Raw genomic sequence first — 12,169 nt, forward strand, 5'->3', positions numbered from 1 at the left:
GGTGATTACATTGATTATTGTTTCATGCCACGTGCGCTACTAATAAAAATATTAGTGATAAATAGTGTTATTATCGCGAAAGATGATACTTGTTCTACATAAAAAAAATTATATGCCAAAAAAGATTCATTTGTTTAGAAAGTTTATATGAAAACCTAGAAACTCGTGGTAAGTTGCAACTCTACATATCATGAGATATATATAACATCATGCTCCACGAGGTAAGTGTGATCAAGGTATGTAAATATATATATGATTACCATGTAAAATATTCAAGTCAAGCTAAGACAATTCTGGCCAAACCATATAATTTCATATAATATCAACAACAACAAGTAACCATACAATAATTTTAACAACTATAAGCAACCATACAACATTTCTTGAAACCAAAAATAACCATTCAATAATCCAAAAAGTTTAGACAGAACACAAAACTTTCATATATACACTTTTCTACATTCTTTACTCCCCTGCGCATTGTTTCGTTCCTATATGTTTCCTAACTTAAATATTGGAGGGTGCTTTGTTTTGATAAAGAACTTGTTTTACAAGAAAGCTCGACATACTCACCCTGTCAACCCACCAAAATAGTTACAAGCTCAATCACTTTACTAGCCTGGGATCATAGTTTGCAGAAAGCCTAATTCAGTTTGAAATTTTCACAATTTCATTAGATATACATCAAGGAGAAAGAAAATAAGTATTAAAAAAAAACCAACAAGAACAATACTTGATAGTTATAAGAAATGTGAAATGATTGGAAAGAAATCTAAAATAAGATGAAAAATCAAGAACAAACTTAAAAAAAAAAAAGAAAAAAAGAAATTTTTTTGAGAATAAAGATAAATAAAACATAAAAAACTATAAACATAAATAATTTATCAAAGTGCTTGCGTAATAGAACCTAAGACAAAAAGACACGCGAGCATAATTGAATATTTGAGAATCATCAAGGAATAAAATCCAACAATATACTATATTCATTAGCCTTATTCAACTACTTATTTTCTGTATATACATGTAATCTTATGTAATGATGTTAATAAATGCAACCATTAAATTACTATCAACTTTACAATAATTAGAATTAAGCGGCATAAAAGAAAGGAATTAATAACTAATTAATTAGCCAAGATATCATACATGAGATGAGAGGAGAGATGCTGACACCATATTTGTGAGGGGGTAGTAGGAGAAAAAGAAAAGAAAATGACAATGACAAGAGGAGAGAACGAATTGGTTTTAAGTTTTAATTTCTTTTAAAATCACCGATGAAAATCTCATGATACAAGTTAATTATGCCAACATAGTCTTTTATTTTTTATTTTATTGTCATTTTCATCCGAAATTATTAAGTGAAATTTTTCATTATAAATTTCATTGATAAACAACGATAAAATATTTTTTTATTGGTGCTTTTTTTTTTTTATATATATAATTTTCTAGTAGTGATCAATCTAACTTGCAGTTGAATAAACTGGTATATTCAATGGAAAAGATTTTGATAAAAATGAGAGTAGCTCTTTATCGAACATGGAAGAAACTTGCTAAGATTCAATTGACAAAGATATAATATTACCTCTCTTTAAAATTAATGAGGATGTAGGCATACACCACTACCACCTAATGCTTTTATCTTAACGAGAAATGCCAGTGGTGGCTGTTTGAATGTTTTAGTCCAGCCAACTAATTTCTAAAGAACAAGGCCGGCATGTAAAGCTAGAGACAATCGGCATATGTTCTTGGAAAAGTCTCCATGTGCTTCCCCTTAAATTAACCATCAATCTCTCTCTTGTATATTACAAATTCGTTACCAACAATTATGCAAAAACCCTATAAATATTGGTTGATTTCAGAGTTAGAATCACTTGCAAACTAACTCAAGATATTGGCACAGTTCATCCTCACAGTGGCCTTGATGAATGGTTCAAATCTATGGTTGGATTGAGCCGCGCCATACTGTGTGCCACTGCCTTTCTTTCTTTCTTTCATTTTTTGCTTGTCTCCTTCCTGCAGCTGTAGATGATGTTTCATACAAAGGGTGGTGGTGTTTGTATATATTTGCTTAATTTGTTGCTGCGAATTAAGAATGCATGAGATCTGAAGGTAACAGATCCTTAATTTGATGTAGAAATCATCATAATCAATATATGATTATTTGCTCACAACGTTCTGATATGGTATTTCTGGGAATCAAAGCTTAATTAGACAGGTTACTTCACACGACTCAAACAAATCCTCATCCCTAAGCCGATCCCGTAAAAAAACTGTGTTCTTTCTCTTAAAAGAATGTTATATTCTCTCTCCCTTTCTTCAAAAAATTTAGTTTGATCATTTGGAAGGGGATTTTTCTTGCTTTTCACCGTAAAATCAGATATTGTTTCATACAATCTTTGGTCATTTTTTTCTCAGCAAGTTTTTATTTGGTTTATGGAAAGGAAAACGTTTCCCCCCGCCAACCTCTTGAAATTATTTTTATCTTGGAAATTATTTTGATTAGATGTGTTATATTCAAAAAAATGATGGGTTATTTAATGAGTAATAATTATATGTTGTTAATTTTATTCTTATCCTGAAAATTTTAGAGAAATTAAATTTTTATGAAATTGATAAAAATAAATAGTATTAATTTAAATTGAATAAGTTTAAATTGAACAAATAATATATAATTAGTTGGGTATTAATTACTTGTTAATTGGATTTATCTTGTTAATATTTTGACACATCATTACATTTTTGTTCAAAAATAATAATTGGTTATTAGGTTGTGAATTTATTTTTAATTATCAAAGTTAAACTTTGAATTAATTGTTATATTGTTAATAAATATTGTTATTATTATTCTATATAAGTTTTCTAAATAATAAATTATTGTTTTTAAAAATACATAGAGAATTATATGTTCTGTATGAGACCATATTAGAAAATATTATTGACTCAATACTTAGTTTCGGTAACTTGTATAAAGTTATAGATAATAATAGTAATTATTATTAGAGTATTTTTTTTATTTTAAAATTTAAGTTTTTAATCCTAATTTAATCAAACTTTAAGAATTTAATTTCAAATTAAAATAAATATTAATTTATTATCATCTATTATCCTAATTTAATCAAACTTTTTTTAAAAAAAATAACATATTTATCTCAATTTATAAATTAGAATGAGTGAATCAACTTTAATTTCAACTTTTAAATTAGATTTTGAGACGAATCAACTTTAATTACCCGAATCGCATCCCTCTCTCTCTCTCTCTCCATCTAGCCACCAGCCCTAACTCGAGGCACTTCGGTTTGGGAAATTAAAGTCAGGCTTTTTCTCTTTTTGCGGGTTTTATTTGGAACGTGTGTTTCACAAGCATGTAATTCCTAGGTAATCACCTGACCAGCGCGTGATTCGCATATGCCACGTAGCTCAGGTTAATTTTTTAATATTTTTCCACTCTGAAAGTCAATTTCAAATCCAAATAAATATTCCAGTAGAAACCAAATTTAAGAATTTAGACTTAAAATGAAGAGAAATGAAAAAAATGAACGTTTTCAAAATATTTTGTGTTAAAATAATGCTACTTATAATAATTTTAATTTAAAAATATATTAAAATAATATTTTTTTATTTTTTAAAATCAATATATAAAACAATTCAAAAATATTAAAAAAATAAATTGAAACAAGAAAAACTCAATTGTTTTTGAAAAAAATAACATGTTAAAACGTAAGTATTAACAATATTCTAATTCAAATTACAGTGATGAAAGAATTTAAGCTTACGGGTCAATCAAAAAAACCTCAAATCAACCCCAGAAAACAACCCATCGGAGGAAAAATAGAAGGAAAAGAGCATGTACGAGCATCTGAATGCAAAAGACCGTATGGTGAAGACGGCAACTGCAAGCATGATAACTCGCTATAAGAAAATAAATATGGGCAACTAAAAGGACCGATTGCGCTATCTAAATTAGCACATCAGTGACGCGTTGCCTTTTTCTTTCAACAAAACAAAAGGATCCGGTGAATATAATACCAGCTGCATAATCACACTGCCAAGCACAGAGAAAGACCGCCACCAGCCATGTTCTGCAGCGGAGCAGAAAGTTTAAGAGCCACTGTGAGGTGGAAGGAGAAGGGCTTTGCTTATATAGGAGATGAGGGGTGTAGAGTAAAACCCTAGTTTTTTTTTTTGAATTTCTTGGGCTTCAATATAAGGCCCACTGGGCCTTTTAGGCCTCAGAGGAAGTCCACTTCTATCTCTCCTTCCGGTCAAAACCCCGTAAGCCCTCACTGCTAGAGACACGGATTTATCGAAAGCAACAATCAATCAAATGCAAGACTCCTCGATATGGCTTCCATGTCCAGACCACTAACAAGGAATCTCCGTAACGCTCTTCAGCTTAGAAGTGGCGGGTCCCTCGACTCCCTTCCGAAATATTGGATCCCGTCTTCATCTTCATCATCTCCCTTTTGTAGCTCCGCTTCTGCTGCCACCATCTCTGCACAGCCTCCAGGTATGCGCATTGTAGATATATTTTGTGGTTTTCTACTTTCTTCCTCTCTTTCTGGGTTGATCAAGAAATTCAAGGATTAGTTATGGGAGTTCCAAATGGTTCCTTTTATTTTCAGAAAAAGAGAGTGGTTCAAGATTGTCAAAATGGTTACTCTTTTTACCTGGAGCTATCACTTTTGGCCTTGGAACTTGGCAGGTTCTTAGAAGGCAGGACAAGGTTCTGTTTTTCTCCTTCATTTCTTGTATCTTGCCTTTTTAATTTGGGTTCTTTAATCAATTCTCAATATCTGTCTGTTTGTTTAGTTATTGCTTTAATGTTTTCCTTAACTTGTTTTTGGTAGGCTCTTGATTCCATTGAAATTCGTTTTTGAATATTATACTGCTTGTCAAGTGTTGGTTTTAAGTTTAAGTGGGTGTATATAGGTTGCAACAAATTGTATTAGTAATGCTTGCTTTCGAATATCAACACCATGACAGTGGTTTGGTGAATTTATTGTTACTTATATTTCATTGTTTTAGCATCAAGATGGTCCAATATGTATATTGTGAAATACTTGTGGAAGAAACTATCTTAAGGGTATCCAATGTTAGTCTCTCCAAGGATCAATTTGGTTTCTCCAGGAAGGTTGAGTTCAGAAGCTGTTTTATTGCTTACTAGCAAAATTAAGACCCGCCCATGGCTATGTGATCGCTCTCTTGGATTAGAATAAATACTGAAGTGGAAACAAGTATGAGAACAATGGAAACCTTCCTTGCATAAAGGCTTAGGATATTGGCTGTGATAAAGCATAATGGTTGCAGGTTCACAAACTAGGATGGAAGCTAAGGGTTTGTGAAATTGATGGCAAAGAGATAGATTAGTGAATATTTTGTGAGCTTGAGTACAACATTGAGCGTTGCATTTTTTGTTCTTATCATGATATTAGCTTGGGAGTTCTTATATTTAATATTAATTCTATTCTTTCTCTGATATAAGGTGGCTGAAAGCTATTGTAGGAAGAAAATGCATTTAATACCTTGCTTGTTTGACGGAAAGTGAATTCAACGGAAAATGATTTCCAAGAAAATGGATCACTTTTCAATTTTTGGATGTATCATGAAATGAGTCGGAAACCATGTTTTGGTGTTTGCTTGTGTCATAAAAAATAAATTAGAAATTAAGAATTTTGAGCTATTACCCTTTTTTAGATGGTACTGTCAAACATTTTCAATGCACATTGATAATGACTTTCTTTTCTATGGTATCTTATTATGATGTATTCTCTCTCTCTCTCTCTCTCTATATATATATATATAAAATTTATTATTTTCCAATAATATGATATATTTTAAAATATTTTTATGAATATGTTAATGTTTTTTTATACAAGGACAATGAAGTAGTGTGCCACATCAGTTCTTTGGCCCTTCATGGGAGATGTTCCATTGAAAACACTTTCCTCCCTCTAAAGCTTGGGTTTTTTCAACTGGAAAGTAAATTACATTAAACAGTTTTAAAAAATGCAGCCAAACATTAGGAAGTTGGGAAAGTATTTTCCAGGGGGACACTTTCTGACAAACAAACTGGATGTAAATGTTATATGTAACTTTAAGCCTTTGCTTGTAACACAGCAAACCGTAGAGAGTACAAGTTTTATCCCTTTCCACATATAGATAATGCCACTTTGCTAAATTTAATCATAAAGGCTGTTTACAGTCTTGCTTGCTTAACTAATATGTTTGTCATTTTCTGCCCCTATAGATCAAAATGCTGGAATATAGAGAGGGGAGATTGGCAATGGAACCGATGAAGTTCAATGATATATCTCCATCTATTGAACAGCTGGATGATTTAGAGTTCAGGAGAGTGGCATGCAAAGGAGTTTTTTATGATAAAATGTCAATCTATGTGGGGCCACGTTCTAGAAATATTTCTGGAATCACTGAAAATGGCTACTATATCATTACACCACTTATGCCAGTCTCCAAAAACCCTGAGTGGTAAGCATAATTTTAGTATTGACAAAAATACAGGCAGCTTGCCATGTCTCTCTGTGAGGCCAACTAGATTGCCAAATTTGCACCTGCTTTTTATCTGTATATGTCATATTCCTGTTTTTTCCATGGTAATTCACCAAGCTGTAACGTGTAAGGTATACTAAAACTCATTCAAATGTCCTAATTTATTCTGAGTTTTTCTTGAAATATCAACCATAGACATTACAAGTATTGACTTCTAGGCTCTCAAGTTTCTGGGATCGCCAAGGTTGTTATGGGTATTAACCAATATGGATGCTTTCCAAAGTTAAGTAGAATATGAACTGATGGTGAAAGATCTATGCATTTGAATCGTTGCTTTCATTTATCAAGCCAATATTTTCTCTCTTTCTTCTTGTAATATTACATTTGCTTGATTGCCTGACTCTCTACCTTATTACCTTCTCTTGGAAGTTAATGGTGTTCTCTCTCTTTTTGACTCAATGGAGTGAAATCATTTTCTCTTAATCTCCTGCATTGTTAGTTTTATTGTTAGCACCAGAGATGCAATCAACTATTTACCTGATATCCTGATTGGCTTTTTTCTTTTAAGTAACACCTTAAACAGAGTCATGTTTTAATTTCATTTGGGGTATTAAAGCAACTGATTGTGAAATTTGTTGTAGAAAGTAATTACTATATTATCTTATCCTTGAAGGCTCTGAAATCTGAACTCTGAAGGAAAGTTGTGTATAGTGTTCTAGTGTTACTGTCTTTATCGTGTTGTTTCACAAGGCAATCTGAACTCTGAACATTGATCATAACAAAACTTTGATTCATATGGTTTGACAATGTTAACAGTATAAAAATAACAATAATATCATACACAACATAGTAGATCAATTCAGTACCTCATCTATGGGAAAGGAAAAAAAAATGATCAGTACAGTAGTGATTATTCTGTTAAGCACAGCAGAAGGTAAGACTAGAAATTTCTGAAGCAATTGATTCCTATTGAAATGAATAATATTTGAGCACAAATTACTAAAAGTTCTGAGGGCTAGTGTCACTGATTTAGCTTGGCATTAAAAATTGTTGAATGATGGTAAATAGTTTAATCTACTATAGTTTATTTGTATGTGACACTCTCTTTGCCATTGGTGGTTTACAGCCATATTCAAATTTTTTGATCTCCCTTTGCATTTCAAAGAATGTATTACTATCTCTCATCAAGAAACCTTTTTCAAGGGATATACTGACTGTTCGACGTCTTCCCAACTTTAAGATAGTGCCAAATTGACCTTGAAGTTATGTTTGGTTAGATTGTACACTATTCCTGTGGTTATTTGACATCAAGCATTCATTGACAACATGAATATTGGAGTAGGCTTCTGAAAACATGTATGTATATAGAGAGAGAGCACATTTCAACAATGTATTCTTTCCCGTGCAGTATTCATGGATATGACTTTTGCATAATCACACTATGCATTTCCTCAATGTTATTTGTGTTTCTATATTTACGAACTCATAAGTGGATGTTATTTGTGTTTCTACATTTATGAACTCGTAAGTGGATGTCTGTTTCTCTTTAAGCTAACTGATGTAATTTTCCTACAGTGTGCAGTCACCGATTCTTGTCAATAGAGGATGGGTACCCCGTAGCTGGAAAGACAATTCTTTGGAAGTTTCACAAGATGATGAACAACCTTCAGATATAGCAATGGCATCTGCCCAAGGGAGTGAGAAAAGCTCTTGGTGGAGATTTTGGTCCAAAAAGCCAAAAACTATTGAGGTGTCTCCTGTACTTCTGTTTGTCTTTGGGTATTGAGACCCACCACCAAAGATACAATCTTAACTTATTGCATATACAGGAAAAAATCCCTTCCATCTCTCCTGTAGAAGTTGTTGGAGTCGTTCGTGGTAGTGAAAAACCCAGCATTTTTGTTCCTGCAAATGATCCAAGCTCCTTCCAGTGGTTCTATGTTGATGTTCCTGCAATTGCCCGTGTTTGTGGGCTTCCTGAGAATACCATATATGTGGAAGACATTAATGAAAACTTTAATTCAGGCTGTCCTTACCCTGTACCCAAGGATGTTAATGCCTTGATTCGAAGTTCAGTCATGCCACAGGACCATCTCAATTATACACTGACCTGGTATGCTCTCTCGAGCTATTTCTGTGTACTTGAAGTCTGTCTGCCAGCATGTGCTTTGATATTTTATGTTATTATCCGGTATAAATTTGTTCCCTTATATAAAGTTTTCATTCTGCTCAGAAGGCCCCAAGGTTTAGACGGGCAGCCGATGAGGCATGGCAGTGCTAGGTCCTGATCCTCCACCTCCCAGCATCTTAAATAGAGAAAAAAGTTGGATTAAAACACAGAAATTTCCTAATATTTCCCTAATTAGATCCTTTTCTAAAAAGTTGATGTTGTTGGTTTGTGACTGTGTAGTGTGCTTTAAAACTTTTGAAGTCTAATATGCGCTTAAGTTGCTTCATAGGAAATATGCTAAAACTATGACATGCTATTGTCATAAAAGAAATTTAGCTTGTCAGAGTATCTAGGTGAGCATACCAAATACTGGTATTAAACCTAATTTTCTTTAAGGTGGAAGAGACTGCAGGAGGGGAGATTATAAGTGACCATGCCTATTAGTGTAGCATGAACTTTTTAGTCTCTCATGGAGCAATTTTCAGTGCATCAACAGATTTTGGAAGTAACTCACTCTCTATCTCTCTTCTTTTTTCCTCCTTTTTTGTGTGTGCAGGTATTCTCTCTCTGCTGCTGTAACATTCATGGCCTTTAAGAGACTAAGGCCAAAAAAGAGCCGAAGATAGCTAGTCTTTACTGTGAGAGATTTTACTTGGATATTGGAACTGCTGATCGGAGAAGAAAATGTCTGAAAATTTTGGTGCAAACTGCATTCTGATTGTTTTTCCCTTTTATTTTAACTAAATGTGCATGAATATCCATTGTGGTTTAACAGCTGATATGGTGCAACATTGGGTGGTGCAGGAATCCCAGCTATTGGCATAAGAAATCTTAATAGATCAGTCATTTCCTGCATCTTATTTCTATATTGGAAAACTTTGGTGATTCCATCTCAAAAGTGATTTGAATACATGATAAAGGGAAAGCAGAAATTGCATAGTTAATATTGGATAGCCTTTGCCAATGAAGATCTCTTGAATTTTATTGATTATGCATAAAATTTGAAGTTAATGATCCATCAGAAAAATGGAGTCGATGAAAAAATAAATAAAATGTAGTTTTCCTAACTCAGGACCTTGAATTCTCGGTAGTTTTGTCAGTCTCTTTTTTTTTTTTTTATGAACATTGTTATTTTTATTTGCATGTGATGAAATATATGAAATAATGGTTAAAAACTCGATTGGTGTATAGACCAAATAAATCAATCACCTTACATGTTCATAAATGAAAAAAAAATACTTGGTGTGGCTTGCTCAATAGTAAGCCAAGAGCGAACTAGTAGCTACGTTCAAATGACAATTTAGTTAAAAAAATCACGCGCTGTTGTTTTAATATTTGCCTAACCCTAGCTTAAATATGAACCATAAATTATTAAGAAATTAAATAAAAAAAATAATGAAGTGAAATGAAAAAAAAAACAGGTTATATTAACCTGAGTTAACACATGAAATTTACAATTATAATAATAAACACGATCACAATAACTTAATTTAGTTGAACAATATGTTTTTTTTTTTCATTCCTTTCTGGTTAAGCGTTGATTGAATTTTAATTGATCTAAATATAGAATTAAATTAAAGAGTTATAAAAAAATTAGAAATGAAATTTAAAAAATATATCATATTATATCAACTTCAATCAACTTGAATTAATCAATAAAATTTATAATTCAGGTAATGAAAATGATCTTAATTAAGCATATTTTTTAAAGTTAAATAATAATAAAAATAGATATTATATATAATTTATCAAAACTGTAATCCAAATCATAAATAATCCAAACCATAAAGAAGTTACAACCATAATAAGTGCAGTTAAAATAAAAGCATGAAGCACTTGAGGGTCTAGTTGCTGTGGTCAACCGTGTGACTTGTTCCGCCCCCGTCCCGGGTTCGACCCTCTATGTACACGCCTGTCACCCCCGCGGTGCCTTACCTGCTCCTGGGCTTGCAGGATGTCCAGTGAGCTGTGGAGAATAGTCGTGGTGCGCACAAGCTGGCCCGGACATCCCCACGTAAATTAATAAAAAAAAAAAGCATGAAAAATAGACAACGAACAATCAACATAAGGCTGAGTACATGTTGATGTCCATGGCATTCTAGTGAAGGATTTTAAAAATTGACCCTCCTTGTGGGCTCCACCTGAACCTGAGCCCATTTCCACGTAGGCTTTTACTACCTTTTCTATCTTTAAACTAGCCGCATCTTTTTCTCCGGCTTTGTCTTTATTTGAACGCTCACTCTTGCATCCTGTTTGAATGCTCCTTTTCTCCCCGATATCCCACAACAATCTAGTTCGGGAAGTTTTTCTCTTTCAGGTTAATTTTGGATGTATGAACTGGTTTTAGGTTATTTAAAATCATTAATGGATTTCTGAAGTATTTTACAAGTATTCTGGGTAAAAAAAAAATTAATTGAAAATTAAGTTTTCTGTGTAAAAATTTCATCACCCTTAATTTTCCACTATCGCAGTAGTTAAAATTTAGAGAGAAATATCTTGTTTATTTATTTTTTTTAAAAAAAATTGAAGTTATCATCAGCACTTTTAAAACTTAAAAAAAATTAAGTAAATCTAAACGTGTGAACCTAGACAAAAAACAAAAAAACAAAACCAAGTGCTTGGACATTTTAAGCCCATGCACGTCTTGGCCATTCAGACCCGGCCCATATGTTTAGGTCATTTTTTTATTCATTGATTTCTTTTTATTTTTATTGTTTCCTCTAGTTTTATCGTATTTATTTTTGTTTTTTTATTGATTTTTTTACATTTTAATTTTAACATATTTGTATGTTTAATGTAATATAATATTATTTAATTTTTACTTTGTTTACTAATAAGATTTCGATATATTTTTTTTTATTATACGAGGAGGCATTCTTTCTTTATAGTTATACTTACATTTTTATTCAATCACTTTATTAAATTTTTTTTATTATCATTTATTCAATAAGACATTAATTCCTAAAAAATAAAATTATTAAACATAACTAGATATATTGTCCATGTTACAAAATTAAAATTCTTAATCTATATTTATCTCTTAATTCTTCCATTTTAATCTTTATTTATAGTTAATAACTTTCTTATTTTAAATTTATTGGTATAAACAATTCTTGATTTATTTAATATGCATCATCCTATCAACCTTTCAATTTACAATTGTGATTTTATATATATATATATATATATATATATATATAAACATTGAAAAAACTTACATGTTCATTTTTTTTGTGCTGGGAAAAAACCTATCCATCCCGGCGAACTAGTGAGAAACTACATAAATTTTTACGTGAACTCACATGCAAGAAAATAAAGATTGCCATTTTAAGGAATTTACGTATCAGGGATCATTTACCATGTCAAAGCTGAAAACTCGTTGGCACGACTGAAGCAAGATGCTTATTTTAGGTCAATAATGCTGAAAACTCACAGTAAACATGCACTCTCATAAATGAAAAATCAAAGGGCATCCCATATTTATCTATCTAT

General features: G+C 31.9%; 1 protein-coding gene across 1 annotated transcript; it reads left to right on the forward strand.

Moving 5' to 3' along the window:
- The first annotated feature begins 4,270 nt into the window (after positions 1–4,270).
- LOC133678078 (surfeit locus protein 1) lies at positions 4,271–9,530 on the forward strand. Its single transcript, XM_062100262.1, has 6 exons — positions 4,271–4,507; positions 4,623–4,723; positions 6,248–6,486; positions 8,083–8,257; positions 8,337–8,620; positions 9,234–9,530. Exons 1-6 carry the CDS (start codon positions 4,342–4,344, stop codon positions 9,301–9,303), a joined length of 1,035 nt encoding a protein of 344 aa, XP_061956246.1. The 5' UTR covers positions 4,271–4,341; the 3' UTR covers positions 9,304–9,530.
- The last annotated feature ends 2,639 nt before the right edge of the window (positions 9,531–12,169 follow it).

The sequence above is a fragment of the Populus nigra genome, chromosome 18 (genome assembly GCF_951802175.1).
Source record: "Populus nigra chromosome 18, ddPopNigr1.1, whole genome shotgun sequence".
In the NCBI taxonomy this organism is placed as follows: domain Eukaryota; kingdom Viridiplantae; phylum Streptophyta; class Magnoliopsida; order Malpighiales; family Salicaceae; genus Populus; species Populus nigra.

What these genes read in the sequence shown, in the direction of transcription:
- LOC133678078 (XM_062100262.1), top strand. Translation starts at nt 4,342, where the DNA reads ATGGCTTCCATGTCCAGACCACTAACAAGGAATCTCCGTAACGCTCTT. An exon ending in CATCTCTGCACAGCCTCCAG is followed by an intron (nt 4,508 to 4,622) that starts GTATGCGCATTG and finishes TTTTATTTTCAG; the next exon opens with AAAAAGAGAGTGGTTCAAGA. An exon ending in TTCTTAGAAGGCAGGACAAG is followed by an intron (nt 4,724 to 6,247) that starts GTTCTGTTTTTC and finishes CTGCCCCTATAG; the next exon opens with ATCAAAATGCTGGAATATAG.